The sequence below is a fragment of the Triturus cristatus genome, chromosome 3_1, assembly GCF_964204655.1.
Source record: "Triturus cristatus chromosome 3_1, aTriCri1.1, whole genome shotgun sequence".
In the NCBI taxonomy this organism is placed as follows: Eukaryota; Metazoa; Chordata; class Amphibia; order Caudata; family Salamandridae; genus Triturus; species Triturus cristatus.
The window spans coordinates 563,041,263-563,064,766 of record NC_140583.1 but is presented as its reverse complement, the minus strand read 5'-3'; the positions used below and the strand labels follow the sequence as shown (position 1 = coordinate 563,064,766).

General features: G+C 41.6%; 1 protein-coding gene across 1 annotated transcript in view; it reads right to left on the bottom strand.

Moving 5' to 3' along the window:
* Positions 1-23,504, bottom strand: part of SV2B (synaptic vesicle glycoprotein 2B) — a 701,510-nt gene that overhangs the window by 56,521 nt on the left and 621,485 nt on the right. Inside the window, exon 10 of the mRNA XM_085644488.1 lies at positions 9,293-9,426. Coding sequence (XP_085500614.1) covers positions 9,293-9,426 — 134 coding nt within the window. The remainder of the gene's footprint in view (positions 1-9,292; positions 9,427-23,504) is intronic.

Genomic DNA, 23,504 nt, shown 5'->3' with positions numbered 1-23,504 from the left:
TCCCACCCCTATGTCTAATTATCGACCTATATCTTTATTTTTAATCAAGACAGTAAATTATATGCTAAAATACTTGCTACTAGATTGGGCCCCATATTAGATTCTATTATACACCCTGACCAATCTGGTTTTATGAAGAATAGATACTCTGCTAATAATACGAGAACTTTGCTACATATTATTGAACAAAGTCCTACTTTATCGGTGCCATCTGGAATGTTAGCATTAGATGCTGAAAAGGCATTTGATAAACTTCATTGGCAATTTTTATTTCATACGTTATCCTAATTTAATTTTGGAGATACCTTTATTCGCATGATTTCAGCTCTATATTTTGCCCCTACTGCTCGTTTATTTATTAATGGCCAAGTTGCAACTCAATTTTCACTTTTAAGAGGTACAAGACAAGGATGTCCTCTTTCACCTCTCTTATTTTTAATTGGCATTGAACCTTTTCTTAACTTAATAAGAAATTGTGATCATATTAAAGGAATAATTATTAAGAGTGTTACTGTTAAAACCCTTGCTTATGCGGATGATGTGCTTTTATTTGTTAGTGACCCTATATCTTCCTTACCCTCATTAATGGATATTATAACAAAGTATTCTACAGTTTCTGGATACACTTTAAATACCAACAAAACTGATTTTTTCCCTTAAATGTTTATTGCACTCCTGCTATGCTTCCCATGTATGAAATTATTTGGCAAAAGAATAAGTTAAAATATCTTGGAATTTTATTTTCCTCATCCATAAAATCGACAATAAATTTAAATTGTGATTTCATCCTAAATTATATTAAAGACAAAACGTCTAAATGGTCATCATTACATCTTTCATGGTGGGGTAGGATGGATTCTATTAAAATGATTATAGCTCCCAAAATCTTCTATACCCTTGCCATGGTTCCTACTCAATTTCCATTAAAGTTTTATAAAGATGTTGATACATTTTTGTCAAAGTTTAATTATAAAAAATGTAAAGTTCATAAACGTAATGCTGGATTTGGTATCCCAGACTTTTTTCTTTATCATAAAGCTTTTATTTTAAAACAAAGTTCATTATGGTTTAATTGCTCATTTTTAAATAATCCTCCTGCATGGCTCTGTATTGAGAAATCAATTGTAAATCCATTTCCGTTACCTACTTTGGTGTCCATGCATAACAATACTCAATTGTGTCAAAAATCAGTTATTATTAAATCCACTAAAATGTTATTTAATGATCTTGACTTAATTTTTCTTTTTCCCATGAAAAACACTGTTCAGTTATCACTATGGTATAGTAATGTTATTAAATTAAACAGAAATATTAGTTTCTGGTTTTCGTGGTTTAAGGCTGTTTTTTTTTATCTCAAAGATGTTTATTCCAATAATACTTGTATTTCTTTTGAAACGTTGCAAACAAGATTTGGTTTATTTACGTCTGACTTTATTAAGTATCAATATTTGTGCAATTCAATTTTAGATTCCTTCCCCAATGCCATTCCTTCTAATGTTACAGCTGATTTAGTAATTTATATTTAAACAGTTTCAAAATCACCTCATGGGGTTTCTATTTTATATAAAAAATTATCAGATACTCTAGGTAGCAATATAGAGATGATTTCCACTTTTTGGAACAATGAACTTTCACTTTCTTTATCTACTGACACGTGGAAAGATATTTGGCTTAGTAGTATATCTGGGTGGCTGCCTGTTTCAATCTACAAAACTAATTCTTATATCCTCTACAATCGTTTATGGTCTCCATCACGTTTATTCCAAGCTAAACTTCTTCCCTCTCCAGATTGTTGGCATTGTAAATTACATCCTGGTACATTACAACATATGCTTTTTGATTGTCCTTTGGTTTTTAAATTTTGGTCTGAAGTTTGGGATATCATAAAAAAGATTTTTAAACTTCAAATTGAAGTTTCCTATCAATTAATAATTTGTAAATCTGCTATTCTTTCACAAAATTTACATGATTTAGAAAGCAAACTTTTCAATTTTCTTATCTCAGCTGCTTTAAAATTCATTACTTTTTGTTGGAAAGATGTTTCTATATTATCTGTTAATGCTTGGTGGCCGTGGGTTATTTTTCCTAGAAGAGGTGCTCAATTATCCATGAATGGGATTACTCACAATTCTTTCTCTTATCAATCTTTTTGGTTACCTCTTGATGTATATTTATCCTTTTAATGCTGTATTAATAATTGTATTTCAGATTTGTACTCAACCAGATTATTCCTATTATGAAATATAGTAGCTCTGTATGCATCTTATGCATTAGTTGTTATATTTGTCCCCTCCCTCCCCCTCCTTCCGTTCTTCCTTTATGTATATATGTATTCTTTCACTACCTATTGTAATTTGTTTTAATGACTTTGGTTACGATATACATTGTTATCTAGGTATTCTTGCTAAATAATAATATTTTATGTATTGTCTTTGTTTGTTGTATATGAACAAAACAATTCAATAAAATATTCTGAACACAAAAAAAGAAAAGAAATGGGACATACAATTCTTCACATTCAAATCCAGAGGGATGGTTAGTGTAGTCATTAAATACTAATGGATGTCAGGCAAATTTTCAAGACAACTGGAAGGGGTTTAGGATTGATAGGCCAGACCGATATTATGTGCAGACACAACATGCAGGGGTGGCAACAACATACAGCATTAGGAAGTTGTGCCTAGAGTAACTAAAACATTCAACAGGTATCTGAGGTGATACAGCACATGTCTCTTCTTTCCAATGACATGTGTTTACAGGATTTTTAGCCAGGTCCTTGAAAACCATGCCAAAAGGGCTTTCTGTATGAAATATACAGTGAGGTGTGGAAAGTTTCACAGCAGGAAGCTGCTGAGAGACTGCATGAGATTGACAGAGTTAATTTAGAAAAAGCTCTAGTAGTAATAGACAATGGTATTACCACATTATCCACTAGAATATCTTCTCTGGGTAACATGGTGTCATTTGATATCGGCTTCATACAGAGTGGCATGTTCCCTTTGCAACATAGGCACTCATAACTTAGGTCTATTAGGCTCCTAAGTTAGACTCTACAGACGTTACGTTCTGGTCACATCCCATGGAAACACCTTAACGCCAGTAGCTTGTTTTTACTGTCCAATTTAACTAAAGAACAGACCACTGTGGCTAAGAAGGGCGCAACATACACTATGCCACACATAGAAAAGTTGGAAAAATTACCATTCACTGATGTAGAAATTCCATCATCAGTTTGGCTAATACACGTGTTTATTTCTATGCCAATTTCAATGTTTCACTTTAAATACTGCTTACAACATCATCAAGTGGGCAGATATGAAGCACTAGGAGAGGGGTCTTTACACGAGTCATGGATCTTCCTTTTATATATAGATGTAAGAATGGTGAAATTGAAATATTTCATACAGATTGCGAGAATACACTAGTCTAGGCCATTCTTTAGTTTGCAGAGAGGTTATGCTCCATGGAGCATGTAATGTGCCCAACGCAAACTTCAAAGCTGCTTTGGGATGAGACTGGGAATTGCTTATCTGGTGGCGGTTTCTGTGGCCGTGACCTGTTGTGCACAAAAACTGATTCCACCTTCCTGCACACTTAGGGATGCAACAGTTTAGCCTTTGATTCAGGTTTCTAATGTGAACTTTGATGCTTTAAGCAGACTGAAAGCCTCTTTTTTTCAGAAGGACGTGGCCTTGACTTCTCCAACATAGATGTTTGATCTCTAGGTTGCAAGATGTTCCTCTGAGATACAGTTGTTACTCTGCACCAATTTCCCATATCATTTGGAGGAGCTAGTGCACCACATTTTTAACATTTCTAATACTCTAGCACATTTCTTTAAGACAATCGGCTCCGGGTTGGTCAGCACCTTCTAGACGATCTACACTGGTTCTTGTCCTTTTGGTCTGTCTGGCGATTCTGCGCACAGCCTGTATTCCTCTGTCTCTTGTGTACTTTCGTGTGAGCCCTGGACATATGCTTGGGAATGCAACCATATCTATCTACAGAAATAGTGGGTGGGTCTCCTAAAGGCCAACTTATAACAATGCCCTTTGTTGCTTGCATGTTATGAGCCTTCCTGGGATGCTTCAGCTCCTGGTGAATAAGATCCTTCCTCATTCTCTGTGGATTTATTGCTGGAAGTTCCACCTTCGGCAATTGCTGAGGGGTTTGGATTTGAACATGTTCGCTCCATGCAGCTGGTGAGATGGGTATCACCGGGAACATCATCTGCGGTCGGTGGGAACAGCAATGTTTTGTCTACTCCTTGGAACATTTAAACAATTTGACAGTTTCGAGCAATGAAGATTTTTCATTTAATTTGGCATTGTTTTTGACTGTTCTAAATTACTTTTAAATAGTATCTTTTTCCTTGCTTTGCTATTGATTTTACTGCAATTTGGCTTTCTGTATGCCTTAATTAGTAAAGTGAACAATGCTTTTTAGGAATTTAGGTTTTCATGACCGTATATTTTTAGCATGCATTTTAGGAAACTTTTAGTCCCCTTACATTCAAGGAGTGAGTGTCATGTGGTCACATTTAGGCCCGAGTAGGTACACCACCATTTTACATGCTCACATTTTGCTATTTTTTCTTAAATGCTTACATTTGACACACATTTGCTTGCATGCCTGTGCAGTATAATATTCTCTGAAATGGCTTTGCTTACATTTACACTTTTTCATAAGCATATTATCTAGTGCCTTGAACATTCTGTACAAAGGCTAAGTTCACTACGCAAAATGCTGTTGTTTGTCATTGTCCGCTCTGCGACTGATCCATTGCGAAAGAATCAACAATAGCGGCCTTACTGGATCTTTGACATGATTACATGAGTGAAGTTTATTGTATAAACAACATCAACCTTTGATAAGGCGGAGAAGCATTTCGCTGACAATGCTAAGGTCGCCCCATGCCGAAATTCCAGATGATTTCTGTTTACCTCCTGTGATGGATGATGCCCAGCTCTCCACCATGACGGGCTCCCTGATGACATTTACCCACCAGTAATGGAGTAGTTGGGTCACCCTACAGGGAATCTGGCAGATTCACCCACCCTAGCTACACTAGGATAGGATAGCGCTAGGTAGAAGTAGAAAAGTACTTATATTCAAGTATATCTCCTATGAAACAACACAAGGGTTGAATGGTTTACATTCTTTACCATTCTCGTAATGCTGATTACACTTTTCTATTTCCTTCTATTGATTATTGAAACACCATGCTGTGTATTTATTGTGCATCTCTTTGGTCATGCATGAGTTACCAATTGAAAGGATTCAGTTCTGCTTCCACGATTTTCTTGGGGAGTCAGGGTTGTCATGGTCTGAGGTTGTCATGGTCTGAGGTTGCACATTGCACATTGCACCTGTTACCTTGCTAGGTTAGGGGTACAGATGATGTACTGTGAGCTAGCAGGACAAAGGCCAACATTTCCTGATGGTGTGCACACACTTGCACAGTTTTGATATTTATGTTCTCCAACAAATGCACAGTCTTACTGGAAAAAGTGTGAACCATACGGCAATAGAAAAGGGGGGAAGCAAACATTACCCTGCCTCAAGCAGCACATTTTATATGGCCATGTATTAAGGAATGGAAGTGAAGATGAACATCCTAAAATGTTTCCAGCTGTGTTGGCTTCAGGGTGACATAATCATTTTGTAAAGTATGTCCTCCACGAGTCAAGTGAAGTTTCATCCAATATTTCATTAGCCAGAGCTGTCTAACGTCACAGCCTTGCAAAGGTTGAAGAGTGAGCACTTCTAGAATCTTAATGGACACCTCCATAGGAATTTGTAACCCAACAGTGTAGTGTGAAAACTATCATTTAATTCCTGTGTTAAAGTACAAATATAATAGCTGACGGGCATCAGCATCCAAGTCAAACCAAGAGTACTACTTCTTTATCAGACTTGAGCAGCCATTGCATCTTCTTGGGGAAATTTCAGTTCATGAAAACACGTGGCACAGCTGAGCTGACAACATGTCATTGTGGGCTACCCCAATCACCCAGTAAGAGGAACGTTTCTTCAGAAAATAGCTTAGTCATAATACAACTTTTTTTAGTGTGACCAGCAGTTGCATCAGGCTGAGGGCCTTTTACTGTTGCAGATTTCCATAAACAGTTTAAATAAATGGATGTCTTGGACAGGCTGTATTCTTTGTGTCATAATATTTTATTGGAGATAAAAGATAGGCAATTACATAGGATACAAAACAATATAGTAAATCATAAATCAGTATGTGACAAATAATACACATCTGTAATATAATACAGAAGGGGAAAAAAGGAGGAAAAAGAAAAGGAAAAAGGAGAAGGGAAAAAGCTATATATAGGGAGGAAAAGAAAAGAAAAGAGAATTAGAATTTCAGGAATTGCAAAGAATGGGGGTCCACACCTGCTGGAATATTTGTTCTTGGTCTTGCATCCTATATATTACCTGTTCATAGGATGCTGTCTGTATCATCACAACCATCCAGTCCTCTTTGGAGGGAGGGCTAGGTGATTGCCATAATCTTAAAACACATAGTTTAGCAGTAGAATGTGCAGTGTGTAAGAGTCGACTCTGAGATCATGAAATAGTAGGAAAACTTCTGTAAGAGTCTACTCTGAGGTAGGGGTGGGCGGAATTTGCAAAGTTGCCTTTTGCGAAATTTCGCGAAACGGCAAAATATCTCCGCGAACACAAGAAATTTTGCGTGCTCGCGGAGATTTTGGGCTGATTAATGCGTTACTGAAGTTGAGCTTCAACTCGGGCACCTGCTTTATTTATATCTGTAAGTGCTTCCTGTTGAGGTTTAATTTTTGTGACCGGAGCATCGTGCCAGAATGAAGGATGTATGATGTAACAACGCGTACCATTACAACGCGGTATGTTACATCGTGGTTTTAACAACGCAAGTCGTTACATCGACTTGCGTTGGAGGGCGCTGGACATAGGAATAGTGTGAATTACTATTCCAACTCCAGTCTACGTACAGTAGGGAAGGTGTTGGAAAGTAATTCACACTATTCCTTATCCTACGGCGCCCTCCAGTGCAAGTCGGTGTAACGACTTGCGTTGTTAAAACCACAATGTAACCATACCGCGTTGGAATGGTTGCGTGGTAAAGGATGTTTCCCCAGAATGAATACTGCCCTGCATAGTTACCCAAGAAGATGCCACCGTTTTGTGTAATACCTCTACTCATCTGGAGTACTTACTACTGGCTAATCAGTAAGTGCCACCTTGTTGGGTAAATGTATAGTGTTTTTCCAACACTACAGCTGCGTAAAGGGCCAGAAGAGTTGTCTACAGCGACCATGTGTGTCTGTAACGTTGCCACCGCGCCAACGGGCGCCAGGGTCCCTCGAGTGAGCTGTCCATCATCGTGGGGGAAAGGGCGGGAAGACGTTGCACATCGCTGGTGTGTGGGGCGGGGCCAAACCGGTGGGGCTTCCATGCAGTTCACATGCCTCTCTTTTATAAAGGGCCAGAGACCGATCAGAGCAGCAGATGAGGAGACAGACCCTACTGGTGTCAGGAACTACACGGGGATTGCACTCGAGAAACTCATGGATGCACAGAGCTCCATCAAGGATTACAGCAAATTGTTGACGTTAGATATGGGGAGACAGCACACCTGCCGAGCCTCGACCGTGCTCACAAATGTTTTGTGCTGATTAATGCGTTACTGAATTTGAGCTTCAACTCGGGCACCTGCTTTATTTATATCTGTAAGTGCTTCCTGTTGAGGTTTAATTTTTGTGACAGGAGCATCATGCCAGAATGAATCCTGCCCTGCATATTTACCCAAAAAGATGCCACCGTTTTGTGCAATACCTTTACTCAACTGGAGTACTTTCTACTGGCTAATCAGTAAGTGCTACCTCATTGGGTAAATGTATAGTGCTTTTCCTACACTACAGCTACGTAAAGGGCCAGAAGAGTTGTCTGCAGCGACCATGTGTGTCTGTAATGTTGCCACCGCGCCGACGGGCGCCGGGGTGACTCGAGTGAGCTGTCCATCATAGTGGGGGAAAGAGCGGAAAGATGTTGCAAACCGCTGGTGTGTGGGGCGGGGCCAAACGGACAGGGCTTCAATGCAGTTCACATGTCTCTTGTTTATAAAGGGCCAGAGACCGATCAGAGCAGCAGATGAGGAGACAGAATCTCCTGGTGTCAGGAACTACACAGGGATTGCGCTCGAGAAACTCATGGGTGCACAGAGCTCCATCAAGGATTACAGCAAATTGTTGACGGTAGATACGGGGAGAAAGCACACCTGCCGAGCCTCGACCGTGCTCACGAATGTTTTGTGCTGATTAATGCGTTACTGAATTTGAGCTTCAACTCGGGCACCTGCTTTATTTATATCTGTAAGTGCTCCCTGTTGAGGTTTAATTTTTGTGACAGGAGCATCGTGCCAGAATGAATCCTGTGCAATACCTCTACCCTCATGCCCCTACAAAAAATTCCGTTCCACCGCGGATCGCGGAAGTTTTGACATTTTCGCGTTCCGCGCAGAACGCGAAAATGCCGAAATTCCGCAAGTTCCAAGAGCGGAACGGAATGGAATTTGTCACCCACCCTTACTCTGAGGTCGTGAAATAGTAGGAAAACTTCTAAAGTCATGCAGCAACATAGTATAAGGTGTGAGAGGGAGTGAAAGAGGAATAGTTTCTAGTAGTGTAGCTCCTATTTGCACCCACTCTCCCCTTTACTATTTGTAATAGCAATGGACCCACTCGTACGTCATCTCCAAGATAATCACTCCCACAGGGGTATACAGTTTAAGACACGTTATATGCCGATGACTTCATTCTCTATGTGAGGCTACCGGACGAAAACCTAGGGCCTATTCTTCGGGAGGTCACTCGTTGCAGCGCACTATCGGGCTTGCTGTATTCTAAGGATTCAACCCTTTCTCCTTTTGTCAGAATGAGTTCTTAGGATTCTGCTGCCAACATTATTCTAATATTGCTAAGAATGGTGGCTTGAAGTATCTAGTAAGAATTTCCAATTATTTTTTAGAATTTCCTTTATGTAAGTTTTGCGTGCAGATAAACCAACCTACTGTGAAACAAGGCTCCTGTTTGTGAACAATGTGTCTGCAATGTGTGGGTTTGGGGGCGGCACATTAAGCATGTGTGCTCTGTGACCGCACTACCAGGTCACTAACAGGCCCTTAAGTTCCTCATAGCTGATACTGAAAATTGCTTTCTAATTTTTGTTCATTAAAAATACATGAGTTTATTCTATGTAAAAATTCACAAAAAGAATAATTCACTCACTCATTCATAATTACCTGTGTTGTAGAAAATGGTGTGACTAATGGTGCAGTTCTTGAAGAAAGTATCACTGCCTATCACATCCTCAAAGTAACAATCATCGAAGCGGGAGTTCTCAAAAGTGACATCTTTAAATCTCATTTTGTAGAACCTATGGAAAAGATCTACAGTCAATAAAACAGCAAATGTAATTATCTTGCATAGTCATATCCTTTACATTTTTTACATGGAATCATGGATTTGCTTTCTTTTAAGCTTCAGCTTTAAAGAGGAAGAACAACATTCTTTGCCATAAACAAACTTAGCACTGCTTAATTGGACTTTCACATTAACAAATGGTGTGGAATTTGTCCACCCTAAATGTGCCATGAGCACTCTTGAAACAAGCATATTTGTTCTGGGGCATGTTTGAGTACTGCAATTTAACGTTCAATTTAGTTTTTTTACAGACATGTGCACTCGTCGAATACTCACATTTTCTCATAATCTTTCTATAAAATGCCAGTGCTAATATGAGCATGTGTATGTTGTCATTTCATTCAAAAGACACTCGTTTTTCTTCAAAGCATCTTTTTGTTTTTTGCTTTTTTCTTACCATTGAGTTAGACCCACCTCACCAAGATCATGATCTGAATTTAAACCTTTGTGATTGCAAAGATCATTCAAAACAACCAGCATATTCCACATCTGAGAAGCCTACTCTATTGATGATTTCAAGATCATTTAATAATGAGGGAATTTTTGATTGAGCGTTCTGCTCAGGCATCTAAGCCAAAGAGAAATACTGGATACTTGGGGGCATAGCAACAAGGCACGGTGGTAGAATTATCGCCGCTTGAGCGTCCGTGTTCGGACGAAAAGCGGCGATAATTCTATCGTCCTATCAGCATGGACACGCTAACACGTAAATCCATACCTTTGTGCCCATTTTCTTTGCGCCTCGCCTCGCATCCCTAATGAGATGCGACATTGGCGTTCCCGACTGAAATTCAGCGGGAATAATCACTAACCACAGCTTCTCCCTATTTACTAAGAAATCGCTAACCTGTCTAGAGTCATTAAAAGTAGCGCTAACCGGGTATATCGCCGGTTCCTTACGCCTGCTAATTTCCTGACTTAGCTATATGGTGCATGGGAGGTGGATCATGACGCTAAGTCCACTTCTCCCTATGTACAATGTTTTCCCTAACGCTTTGTTATATCGCTGGTAATCCAGCGATATTTCCTGCTTATCGCCGCTATTGCCGGGATTTCTATCGCCTCGGCGATACGCGTTGTAAATATTGCGCTGACCAGGCGATAGAATCCGGTGATAGGCGGTGTTAGGTTTTTGCATGCTAAACTCGGCCAGCGATAATTATCGCTGCTGCTTGCTGATATGCTCCTCATATGGGAAAGAATTATAAAAAATAGAAATCATAGCTCTGTTTAAGGAATACTCACATCTTTGCCGAAAACCATGCAGGGGTGTCAGTTAGATGTAAAAGGGGCAGAATTTGCACCCATTCCTTCCTTTTTGCAAACTCAATGGGCCATATTATCAAGAATGGGCGAGAACATTATCGCCGCTTTAGCGGCAGGAATCTGCGATAAGAGGCTTGATAATATGCCCTAGAGAAGTCCAATAGAAGCCCAAGTTCTGGTGGGAAGGACATCTAACCTGGGCTTCTATTGGAATTCTCTAGGGCATATTATCAAGCCTCTTATCGCTGCTTTAGCAGCAGTTTCCTGCCGCTAAAGCGGCGATAATGTTACGCCCGTTCTTGATAATATGGCCCCATATGTTTAATTGCAACTTGCGATTTTGCCAGTCTTGCAGCTGATCTCTTTAAAGTACGTACGATTTAGCACTTGGAAGTTTTAATGGGTGTTTGAGCCATGCTGAAGTTTTCAATACTGATTTTTTTTAAAATAAACAATACCTTTCTGTGTATAAACGTTTGTGTAATGACGTTCTGTGGTATCATGGAGAAGGATTTGGTGGTGTGGAGTTGCTAAGTGCATGATGCAATTTATGTGATGCCAAATATTGTAGTGAGATGGTATAAAAGGAAGAACTTCTGAAAACGTCTAATTAAAGAGCTCTACTAATTTTTCTTTCACTAAGTGGATACAAGAACAGAGGTGTTTGGACAAAATATTGAATTTTTTAAATCATAATACATAGAAAATATGTCAAAAATATCATAAGTACAGAAATACTGTATCACAGAATATCACTGTCAAGAATATTATTTTTTGGTTCATAGTATTGCTTCAAATAACATTGTTTTATTTGATATTGTTTAATGAAATAGTACTAAAAATATTGCTTTTTTGTTAAATTTAATATATATTATTTAAAAAATATATTCATTAAAATATTAGTTTTGGGTGTTAGCATTGTTAGTGCAATTGTTATTCATTTTTGCACTATAGTTTGCAATTTAAAATGTTTAATTTATTTTATTTTTTATCAATTAAATTAATCAATCAATCAATCAGTACATTTATAGAGCGCACTACTCACCCGCGAGGGTTTCAAGGCGCTGAGGATGGGGGGGGGGTGCTGCTACTGCTCGAACAGCCAGGTCTTGAGGTGTCTCCTGAAGGTGAGAAGGTCTTGGGTCAGTCGGAGATGGGTGGGGAGGGAGTTCCAGGTCTTGGCGGTGAGGTAGGAGAACGATCTGCCACCTGTTGTTGTTCTTCTGGTGCGAAATTAATAATCTATAATGTAGTAGCAGATTATTGGGGTTGTAGGGAAATAGGGTGGGAAGTAATTTAAATATTATTTAATTTATTTTAATTGTTAATTTTGTATTCACTAAAAATGTAACTGATTAATAATTATTTAATACTTCAAAAGTTATTTTATGGATTGAAGTTTAATTTGTTATTTTTGTTATTTTTATTGTATATTCAAATTTCCAAATGCTGATTAGCTGTTTGTATTTTTGTAGTGTGTGTAGGGGGTTGTTTTTTTTTTGTTTTTTAGGAATAGGGTGGGAAGGTTTTTTAAATCACTATTATTTTCATATTTATGCTAAATAATTTGTAATTGCTTATAAATTATGCAATTGATTATTTCTATTTAAATTGTTTTATTTTTTTAATTAAATGTCAGCTTTCTAGCAGTGTTTTAAAGTGTAGGATTAGCACAATGCTATCCATGTTGAGCTAGAAAAGCAGCAAAGATTTTCCTGCAAAAATAGCAAAAGGCTTTGTCACTTTTCTAACTTGGCCTGGATTGCAGTGTGCTAATCCTATGCTAGAAAAACTGAGATTTGAGGTGGGCAGATTTAGAGAACATCTCTCTGCCTAAACTTAGGAACTTTCCAGAGTTTCTAGCCTTGTTTTGCATAATTTATGTGGCACTCTAAGGGGCTTATTTACAAGCCCCTTGCGCTGCCGGTACATCACTTTTTCCAAATTGACTCACTGGTGGTGCAAGGGGATTGTAAATAAGCCCCTAAACTTGTGAGTGTTTGGTTTTATATATAATTTTTATTCTACTTTACATTGCACTATGTTTAGGTATAACAATGTTTTAAAAATAGTACTTTAGTTTAAATATCAGAAAATCGATATTCATACCTCCCTGCAGATTTGTTTGGGGTGTAGAGGAAGAGCTTCCTCCATAGGGACAAATGTTTTCGCCGTCGAGAGAAAATAAATGTCAATTTGCTCAGGAAGTTTCAGCAACCCTTTTCAGAGTATTCCACTATGAAGAACTCCACTCTATAGGAAAAGGAGCTTTTGAGAAAAGTCACATGACATTCCCAGAACTATGCCTGGAAACCTGTGCTAGGATCTAATGGAACAGCTCCATGCCATTTTCAACTCCCTGGATCCAAACCAGCCCCCAGACAGACAACTTCCCCAGACTATTGTGGAGGTTTCCCCACTGCTCTACTCCCTCCTCACCCCATGTACCTACTGCCCACCATTTCTGTACTGCCCCCTCACTCCCCCCCAGATCTGGGAGAATGAGAGTATTCCAGCCTGCTAAGCCTCTGCAAAACTGGGAGGAGATTACTCTTGCCAGGATTTAGTCTCTAGAAGCTGCTATTTAAGGAGGTAGAAGTACTTGCATGGACCTACCTAATCCTGTGGCCTTCATCTCCCCATCCCCGGTGACACGCCAAGCCTGCAGCTGCCAAATTCCCCCCTATTCAATGTCCTTCACACCCCCTGTGTTTGCCGACCATTGTTGCAGTCTTACTATCTCCTTTACACTGTCCTGGGAGACCGTGGCCTTTTCATTGGCTTCACCCAGGGCAGCATTCACCTACCAGCTGACCCCATGGTCAGAGCCTGAGAGCTGAAACAGTTCCACAGCTCCGTGATTACCTCATCCATCTGACAGGATTATGCAGGAACCTTTTGAATACCACCAAGGTGGCACTCTACACATCCTCTGGGGCACTCTGGGCAAACCCTACTTGACATTCTGTGGTGGGTCATAACCAGGCAGGTAATGTTATGGCATTATGGACTCCAGCATGGAAGTAGTGAGGCACAAAGAAGTGCAAGAACACCAGTGGGGTTGCCTCACAATAGTCTCCCTTCTTCCTGAGAAATTACTGAAACCGGAGAGGTGTGGGCTATCCTTCACGGGACAAGGAAGGCAAAGTTGTTCACTGCATCAAAGCACAGCAGGGATCCATCAGCCATAAATAGAATCACAGCATCAAACACCTCCCAGAACCTCACTTATACACTGCTATATATATACCAATGCCCTTTTGGTATTCAGGCAGCAAATAGGTGGACAGTTGGGTATTACCTAACACATGCTTGACTAGGACTAACTAAGGCATACCCTGTAGTGATTCAAGCCTCAGCTAATGCATCCAAAACCTGGTGGGGCTCACATCCTATGTATGCTTGGTATATTCTTATCTCCTGCTGAGCCACTTCCCAGTAGAGCTGTGTCTCTTGCAGAGGCATACAGCACTCTGCTGTACTCTTCACAACCATACTCAACTATATCCTTACAGTGGAATTAATCACTGGTACCCTCCACTAGGCTGCTAATACTTGCGAAACCCCAAGAAACTGCATCCACGAATACTGAATGGATCCCACACCCAACAACAGACTACAGAAAATCGGTACCAGCTCCTTCAGAATGATCACCCCCCAATCTCTGCAAAAATGCTCATAAAAACCATAGGCACATAGGTCTCAAAGACCTCCCCGAAACGTTCCTGGCTTCTACCTCTCTACACAAAAAGGCTGGCAAAAAAGTGACCTCTTCTATACATGCTGTGAGATGGACAGAGTTCTATCAATTTATGTAAATCAGCCAAAATTACATATGGCCCCAAGATTACTATCTTCACTATCACTGAACTTCATAGGTGAACTTCATAGGTTACATCTTGATATCCATATACAGAAAAGGCAATATCCTGGTCCAAGCAGCTGACCATAATCTCAATTATATTTTTTATTTACTTCTAAACACTGCTCGATATTTATCCCTAGAAACACTTACAACCTAGACCCCTCTTTCCCATCCCTCCTCCCATCAAGACCTTCTCCTTGGCTCACCCCACTAATATCAGAGCTCTCCCTGAATCACCCTCCCCAATTCAGAGCCCACTGATTTCCTCTACTTCTTCCTATAGGCTTCTCTCTTCTTACTCTCATCTCTTCCACTCTGCCACCTAAATTAGCAACCTCCTATAGCATCGACCCCTGGACCCTTCACTGCCTCCACACACTTCACCATCCCCTCTCAATAATACTACAGTGCCAAGGATGTCTCCTTCGTCTACACTCTTAACTCACAAACCTACCCATTACTGTTCCCATTATCCCTTTCCTTCCCTCATCTGATCACCAGACTTAACCAACCACCTTGTGTTGCTTGTATTTCAGTTCAGGGAGGGCCTGGCAATTAATGTTAGACTGTTTCTATTGGAGCAAGGGCTAGACTGATTTGCATATGGGTGGGTAAAAACTGACATGACATGGCGAGCAAAAGTACAATGGGTTGGAATGCTATCCCAAGCAATTGTCAGTAGTTATTACAAGTATTCCTCCATTCACCTGATGTACCTCCATAATTATCAAGGGTATGACCAGATGTGGACTGTTCTTATTGAAGCAGGAGCTAGACTGATTTGCATATGGGTGGGTCCAAACTGAGGTGACATGCTACCCGAGCGATTGCCAGTGGTTACATTTATCAGAAGCATTCCTCCTATCACCTTTTGTTTTTGATGTACTGCCCTAACTGGCAAGCGTATGACCAGACAAGGGTCAAGTGCTCCCTGTGCCACTGGAACCAAGCTACACATGACTAGTGTGCCCCAATCAGGGCAAAACAGTCTTTGGCTGCTTGTGTTCCAGTTCAGTTAGGACCTGGCCTGGCAGTTTGTGCTGGACTGTTACTATTGGAGCAGAGTAAAGACTGATTTGGTATGGCTAGTTTCCAACTGAGGTAGCACAGTGAGCAAACGAGCCATCAGTTGGAATGCTACACCAAGCGTTTGCCAGTGGTTAAACTTAGTGAAAGCGTTCCTCCCATCACCTTTTGTGTGTTTAATATACCGCACTTTGTGGCAATGGATGCACAGATTTGGGTCCCGTGCTCACAGTCATACTAGATCCAAGCTACACCTGACTGACGAGCACCAATCAGGGCAAAACTGGTCTCGAGTTGCTCATGTTCGGTCCAGGGAGGAGCTGTCCTGGCAGTTCAGGCTGGACTGTTTCTATTGGTGCAAGATCAAGACTGATTTGTATATGGCTCGGTCTAAACTGAGGTGGCATGAAGGGCAAAGTAATAATGATTTAGAAGGCTACCCCAAGTGTTTACACTTAATGCAATCATTCCACGCATCACCTTTTGTGTGTTTGATGTACTGACCTAAGCAGCATGGGTATGACCAAACATGGTTGCTGTTATCTTTGCCACTGGAATCAAGCTACACCTGACTGACAAGCCTCAATCACGGCAAAACTGGTCTTGGGTTGCTTGTGTTCCGGTTCAGGAAGGACCTGGCCTGGCAGTTCAGGATGGTCTGTTTCTAAGGCAGCATGCTCAAAACTGATTTGAATATGGCTGGCTCCAAACTGACGTGGCATGGTGGACAAAGGAATGATAATAGTTTGGAATGCTACCCTGAGTGTTTTCCAGTGGTTAAAAATATTGCAAGCTTTCCTCCCATTCCCATTTGTGTGTTTGATGTACCACCCTAAGTGATGTACTACCCTAAGTGATGTACCATTCTAAGTGGCAAAAGTATGCCCAGATATGGGTCCCATGCTCAGTGCGCTATCAGAACCAAGCTACACTGACTGATGAGCCCCAATCAGGGAAAGACCGGTCTAACATTGCTTGTGTTCCAGTTTAGGGAGAACCTGACCTTGTAGTTTGGGCTGAATGTTCCTATTGGAGCAGGGTCAAGACTGATTTGCATATGGCTGGTTCCAAACTAAGGTGAAATGAGCAAAACAGCAATGAAGGGTTGAAATGCTATCCTGTGTGGTTGCAAGTGGTTAGACTTATTACAAGCATTCATCACCTTTTGTGTATTTTTGATTAACCACTCCCCCACCATCTGCAAGCCAGTCTCTCTTTGGATTTCTTCCCTCTTATTTTCCCCAACTCTGATGGATACATCTACCTGTAGATTTTCAGCTTTTGAATATCTCAATGCGCCAGCATTTGACTGAAACTTTTCTTTACAGCTCTCCCACATTGACAAGGCTGGCACAATGCCACAGCTCTGCATGCGACTTCATGTGATATCATGGGAGCCATAAGAAGCCCTCATAGGTATGTTGATGTCAGTTCTCTTTTTTCATCGCCTTCGACTCGTAACATTTATTTTCTAGGCTTTCCATATTTTTAGGAGACTTGTGAAATTTTTCCCAGGAAATCACAACATTGTTGCAGGAAAAATGTCTCCTCCGAGGAAGTCTGGATTCAAGCCTAGCAGGAAATGTGATCCTCACGACAACTGTTTTGGTGTTGAGCTCAGACTACGATTTCGATGTCTGTTCTTCATGTCAGAAAAAGAATCCCAAGGTGTTGAAGGCGAGAGAGACGAAGCTCTTCATGGCCAATGCAGGGAAGGAAAAAAGAGTACGTTGAAAGTCTCATCCTCGGAAAAGATGTCTTCTCCCCACTCTTCAAAGCCTTCAAAAAGGAAGCACAAGAAGAAGCAGTGTCATGAGCCTCGGAATCAGTCTACAAGGGATGACTCTCTGAGGTTGGTGTCGCCGGGCCTGAAGACTCAAGTAGTTTAGGGGTGCGGTGCCTTCGATTCCATTTCCAGGGGTCGCTCCGGCATCACTTTTGGGTCCAAGAGTCTTGACTCCACCGGGAGGCCCTGCCTCCAGTACAAAGGCTTTGACTCCACCTGGACGCCCTGATTTGGAGTCAGTGCTGGATCCAGTTCTCCAATGCCACCTTTGCTTATGCTTCCTAAACAGGAGCTGGAGTATCAGGCATTTACAACTCCAGGGGCCGACCCACTGAGTTTCCTGAATGCTATGTATAGCTATTTGAGTAGGGCGATGACTCCATCAGGTGTGCCTGCGGGTCCTTGGGTCCGCTTTCTTATTTCTTGGGCGGTTTTCTGGCACAGTATCAGCAGGCTCCATTCTTGCTGTTTATGTCAATGGCTCAGTTTGCCTGGCCCCCTCCGGTGCCGATACAGGCAGTGCCATCCCTAGTGGAAGAGGTTCGGCAAGAGTCTACACGTGGGTCGAGCCTTCTCCAGTGTTGACTGGATCCGTACCGGTGTCACCTCAAGAAGGTGCATTATTTTTGTCCACCTATCCGTGAACGTTTGATGTTCAAGCATCCTGTTACTCTAAACTAACTACTGGGTCTTTTCCACTGACTCCAGCAGATAGAGAGTCAGGGACATTTTTCAGAATTGCTGAATGACAGCTGCCTGCCAGGTAATTAAGTGAGGCTTGCATATGGCTGATTTAGTTGCAAGGGCAATGGGGTCTGCGGTTGCCACAAGGAGACACTCATGACTGAGGGGGTCTGGTTTCTCGCCAGATGGCAAGCTACTTTATTGGATTTGCCATATGATGGTCCAAGGCTGTTTGGAGACAAAGCAGATTTTGCCTTAGAGAGATTTAAGGACAGTAAAGCAAAAGTAATATCTCTGGGTCTTCAAACACAGCCTAAACATTACAGGCAGTTTCATAGGTTCTGGGTGTTTGGCTAGAACATTTCTTTTCATAGGAAGAGCCAATACCAGCAACAGCAACAGCCCTCCAATCCCCTTTAAAAGAGTTATAGAGGATGGGGCAGAGGTAGACAATGTGGATATGCCCATAAACCATATTCTTTCTCTTGCTCTCCTGCCAACATCACAGGAAATCAGGCCTAGTTTCACCATCTTGGAGCATGCTTGTCCAGTGGTAGGATGGTTGGCCTATTTTCTATCTCAATGGAGGTCAGTGACAACAGATCTTTGGGTTTTGGATACTGTGGGAAATGGGTACAGTCTACCCTTTGTAAGTGTTTCCCCCATCCTTCCCTCCTCAACAAGGCTTTTGTCCAGAAGAACATGTTCTACTCCTCCAAAAGGAGGTCAAATCCCTACTTCAAAAGGGTGCAGTAGAGTTGGTTCCAGATCAGGAACGAGGTCAGGAATGCGATTCCCTATACTTCCTGATTCCCAAAAAAGATGGTTGTTTACGCCCAATCCTTGAACTCAGGATTTTGAACTTGTTTCTCAAGCAAGAAAAGTTCAAGATGCTGACTCTTGCACAGGTGCTTCTTGCGCTAAAGAAGGAAGACTGGATGGTTTCAATCGATTTACAGGGTGCATATTTTCACATCCCTATTCTAACACTGAACCGGAAGTATTTCCATTCTACAGTGGAATATCAGCATTATCAGTTTGCGGCCCTTCCATTTGGTCTTACTTCCACTTCTCAGGTTTTCACAAAGGCGATGGGAGTGGTTGCAGTGCATCTCAGAAGATGGCTCATCAAAGCCAAGACTCCAGAGTTGGTGTTGCGTCATTTGCCATTGTTAACGCAGTTGCTGTTCAGTCTGGGCTTTTCCATCAACATGCCCAAATCTCACCAAGCCCTCTCGGCAAACCTTGTTCATAAGACATTACTGGACACTACGGTAAATTGAGCCTACCCTCCTCCTCCTCAGATTCTGGACTGTCAGGCTATTATTCCGATGTTTTGCAATTGTGCTACAGTTCCAGTCCTGGAGGTCTTGTGCATGCTAGGTATGATAGCCTCCTGCATTCTGTTGGTCTCCCATGCACGCTGGCACACGAGGGCCCTCCAGTGGTGCCTCTGCAGGCAGTGGTTTCAATACAATGGAGATCTCAAAGAGTCGGTCAAGATCTCCAGAGACACTACAGCAGATCTTCAATGGTGGGATCTGTCTTAGGGGCAGATGTTTCACCTGCCACCACTGGGGGCCACAGTGATAATGGAGGCCTCCACTTTAGGGTGGGGAGCTCATTTGGAGGATCTGGAGATCAAAGGATTTTGGCCTCCAGAAGAAAGCTTGTTGCATATCAATCTGTTAGAGTTGCGGGCAAAACGTCTGGCCTCAAGGCCTTCCTCCCTTCCCTTCCATTCATGGTCAGTCAGTGCAAGTCTTGAGAGACAATACTACAGCAATGTGGTGCATAAACAACAGGGAGGAGTGGGGTCATATCATCTCTGCAGAGAAACTCTAAGACTCTGGTCCTGGGTTCAGGACCATCATATTTGCAGCATGGCAAATCACTTGGCTGGAGTTCTAAATGTGTGTGCGAATAGTCTCAGCCAGCATTTTTCAGTTGATCATGAGTGGTATGTCTGTCCGGGAGTGGTGCAAAAAATTTTCGGGCTTTGGGGGAACCCTCAGATAGACCTGTTTGCCACTCACGAGACAGCACACTGCCTGTTATTCTGCAGTCTCCAGTATCCATTGCAGGGAGCTCTGGGAGATGTGTTTCAATTGGACTGGGGTGCCCAGCTGTTTTACACCTTTCTCCCCATATCCTTGATTCTTTGGGTTCTGAGAAAGATTCGCCAAGACTGGGCCCAAGTCATATTAATAGCCCAGGATTGACACAAAGGGTACGGTACAGAGACCTTCATCACCTCTTGCTATGTCCTCTGCTCCGTCTCCCTCACAGGGCAGACCTCCTCTCACAGTTGCAGGGGCAGGTTCTACAACCCCACCTTCAGAGCCTGCACCTACATATCTGTAGATTGAACAGGGCAACCTGAGTTATTTTTCCTTTCCTCCTGATGTGGTGGATGTAATAATATAGGCCAAAAGACACTCCACCAAGTCGGCTTATGCTGGCAGATGGGAAAAGTTTGTAAAGTGGTGTTTAGAAAATTCCATTTACCCTTTGAAAGGCTATTTGTCTGATATTTTTGCATTTTGCACTTTCCCTGGTGCAGCACGGTTGTATAGTTGCAACAGTTAAGGGATACTTTTTAAGTCCACTATAGTATTAAGGTTTATTAATGGACATACTAAGAACTGTACTCCCACTCCGTTTATTATGCATCAGTGGGATCCTAATTCTGTACAAACTTACCTTATGGGTACTCCGCTTGAGCCCTTACATAGTTGTCCTTTGAGACTACTTACTTTCAAAACGATTTTCCTGGTCGCCATAACATCGGCTAGACATGTTAGTGCATTGCAGGCACTAAGTGTCAAACCCTTCATGATGACTTTCAATGCAGTTAAGTTGATATTGACAACCATGGCTGCTTTCATGCCAAAGGTGGTTACTCCCTTCCACTTGGGCCAGTCTATCACCTTTCCTACTCTCTATCCTCCTCCAAATCCATCTAAAGAGGAGGAAAGGCTTTATCGTTTTGACCCTAAAAGGGCTGTGAGCTTTTACGTAGACAGAACTTGTGATCTACGTCTGGATGATCACCTGTTTTTTAGCTATGTTGCTAAGGAAAGCAGTGCGATAGAAAACATTATCCAGATGGATCATCCTTGGTGTCAAGATCTGCAACACCATGGCATTAAAGAACCACCTGAAGGTATTAAAGCTCATTCTATTGGAGCTAAATCTTCCACTTCGCTTTAGCTAGAGGTGTCCCTGTCATTGACATTTGTAAAGCGGCAACTTGGGCCTCCCTCCACACTTTTGGGAAGCGCTTTTTCGTTGTCTGCTTATGCCAAAAACAAGGTGATTTTTATATTGTATTTTTTATTTACTAGTATGTATATCTGTATATATATATATATATACATATCGGCCTCCTTACCTAATCGAACAACCAAGAAGAGTCCCACAAAGTTTTGAGTTGGCTATCTTCCCAGTAGCCTTTTTTTAGTTAAAGGAAACTATGTTTTCTTAAAATAACCCTCTCCCACCAAGGTGTCCCATGGTGGCATGCTTCATCATAGGGTTCTTCCTGCCCCGCTGCGGGACGGGGCGTGCTGCGACCTACGGAGACGTGGGAGCACTCTGGTCAATTAGTGAACTATAAGGTTAATGATGGTATAAGAGTGGGAGGGTCTGCTAGCGTGTTAAAAAATACCAGGTTGTATAGGAACTAAATATTTATTCAATCCTACAGCTGGTATTGTTAATAATGGAGAAAAGAGAAACACACGTTTATGTGTGTGTGTCTCACGGTCGACATGTTTCAAACAATTACCCTAAGGCTTTTTTTCAGGACCATAACAATGATCCCAATACCCACTCCTAAAAAAACAACACCACCTAGGTCTTCTTAATCAATATAAAGGAAAATAGGTGCAATACGATACCTAATCGGCCTTATGTTTTGTAAAGACTTATTGGAGAGGAAGGGGCACCTGTAGTCACAGAGTCGTCAAACCTGCTCCCTCTCCCTGTGCACTCTGTCTGCCCGCAGCTCCATTGACATATATGTGTGTATATGTGCATATGTGTCTGTGTATATATATATATATATATTCACTTAAAAAACCATAGGTTTCACACATGTTATAGTTAGCTGTACATTTCACTCGTAAAAAACAAATGAAATTCCACGTTATAGTTAGATCAGGTAACTATAACTTGCGCGCCCACAATAAACTGCTGATGACGTCACATATTACATCACTCATGACATGGTCAGTGACATCACTCATGACATCAATGATGACATCTGAAATTACACATTGTGGATTGCGGTCGCGCAAGTTATAGTTACCTGATCTAACTATAACGTGGAATTTCATTGGTTTTTTACGAGTGAAATGTACAGCTAACTATAACATGTGTGAAACCTATGGTTTTTTAAGTGAATTTGCAAGGTTTTGTAAATGATAATTCCTAACTATAACGTGTGTGAAACCTATGGTTTTTTCAGTGAATTTGTACGGTTTTTTAAATGCTAAGTTATGTATTTATTTATTTATTTTTTTCTGGTTTTTCACTGTGCGCACACCCTTACCGTACGCGCACCCCACGATTTTTTTAAAAAAAATTATTAAATGTATTTTTCGTACTTTTGGGTCCTTCTTGGACCCCCTGACAAACACTAGGGGGTCTGCAACTCTCTTCGTTGCCCCCTTTTCACGTTCCCCACCTTTGTTTCTCAGTGCGAGAGACAGAAAATGGCGGCCGACACTTCCTGATTTCGACCGATTCGAATGTTTACAGTCATGTAACCACCAATCAGAATTGAGCTCGCGCACGGCACCGTACGCGTACGGTAAGCTTACGGTAAGCGCACGGAGCGCGCTTACAGATATATATATTGATTTAAATGCTATTTTCTCAGGACCTGCTGAACAGATTTACACCAGACCTACAACAGGCACATCTTTGACCTGAGGACTACCTCTCTGCCAAATTTCAAGTAATTCTGTTCAGCCGTTCGGGCTGTAGCTCGGACTAAAGGTCCTATGGGAAAATGCATGGGGAAAACGCATTTTGGGACCCCCCTTTTTTCTCAGCCCCCGCTTGACGAATCCCCCCAAGACTTTCAGGGTAGGAGCGGAGCGTAGCGCCCCATTAGTTTTGAAAATTTCGCGAGGATTCGTCGACCGGCGCCAAAGTTATTCCAAATAGAATGTTGCGGATTTCCTATGGAAACACGGTCCTAACTATAACTATCTACTGGCGACCGCCAGTAGATAATATATGGTTTGGAGTTTGCCATATGCTGTGCAATGGTCTGTTGGTTTCACCCATTTGCCTCAAAGGAATGAAAACAATGGGTGGTTAACAGATGTCAGCATGCTGGCGAGGGCTTCTTATAGCTCCAGTGACATCACACAGAGTCAAGTGCGGAGCCGTG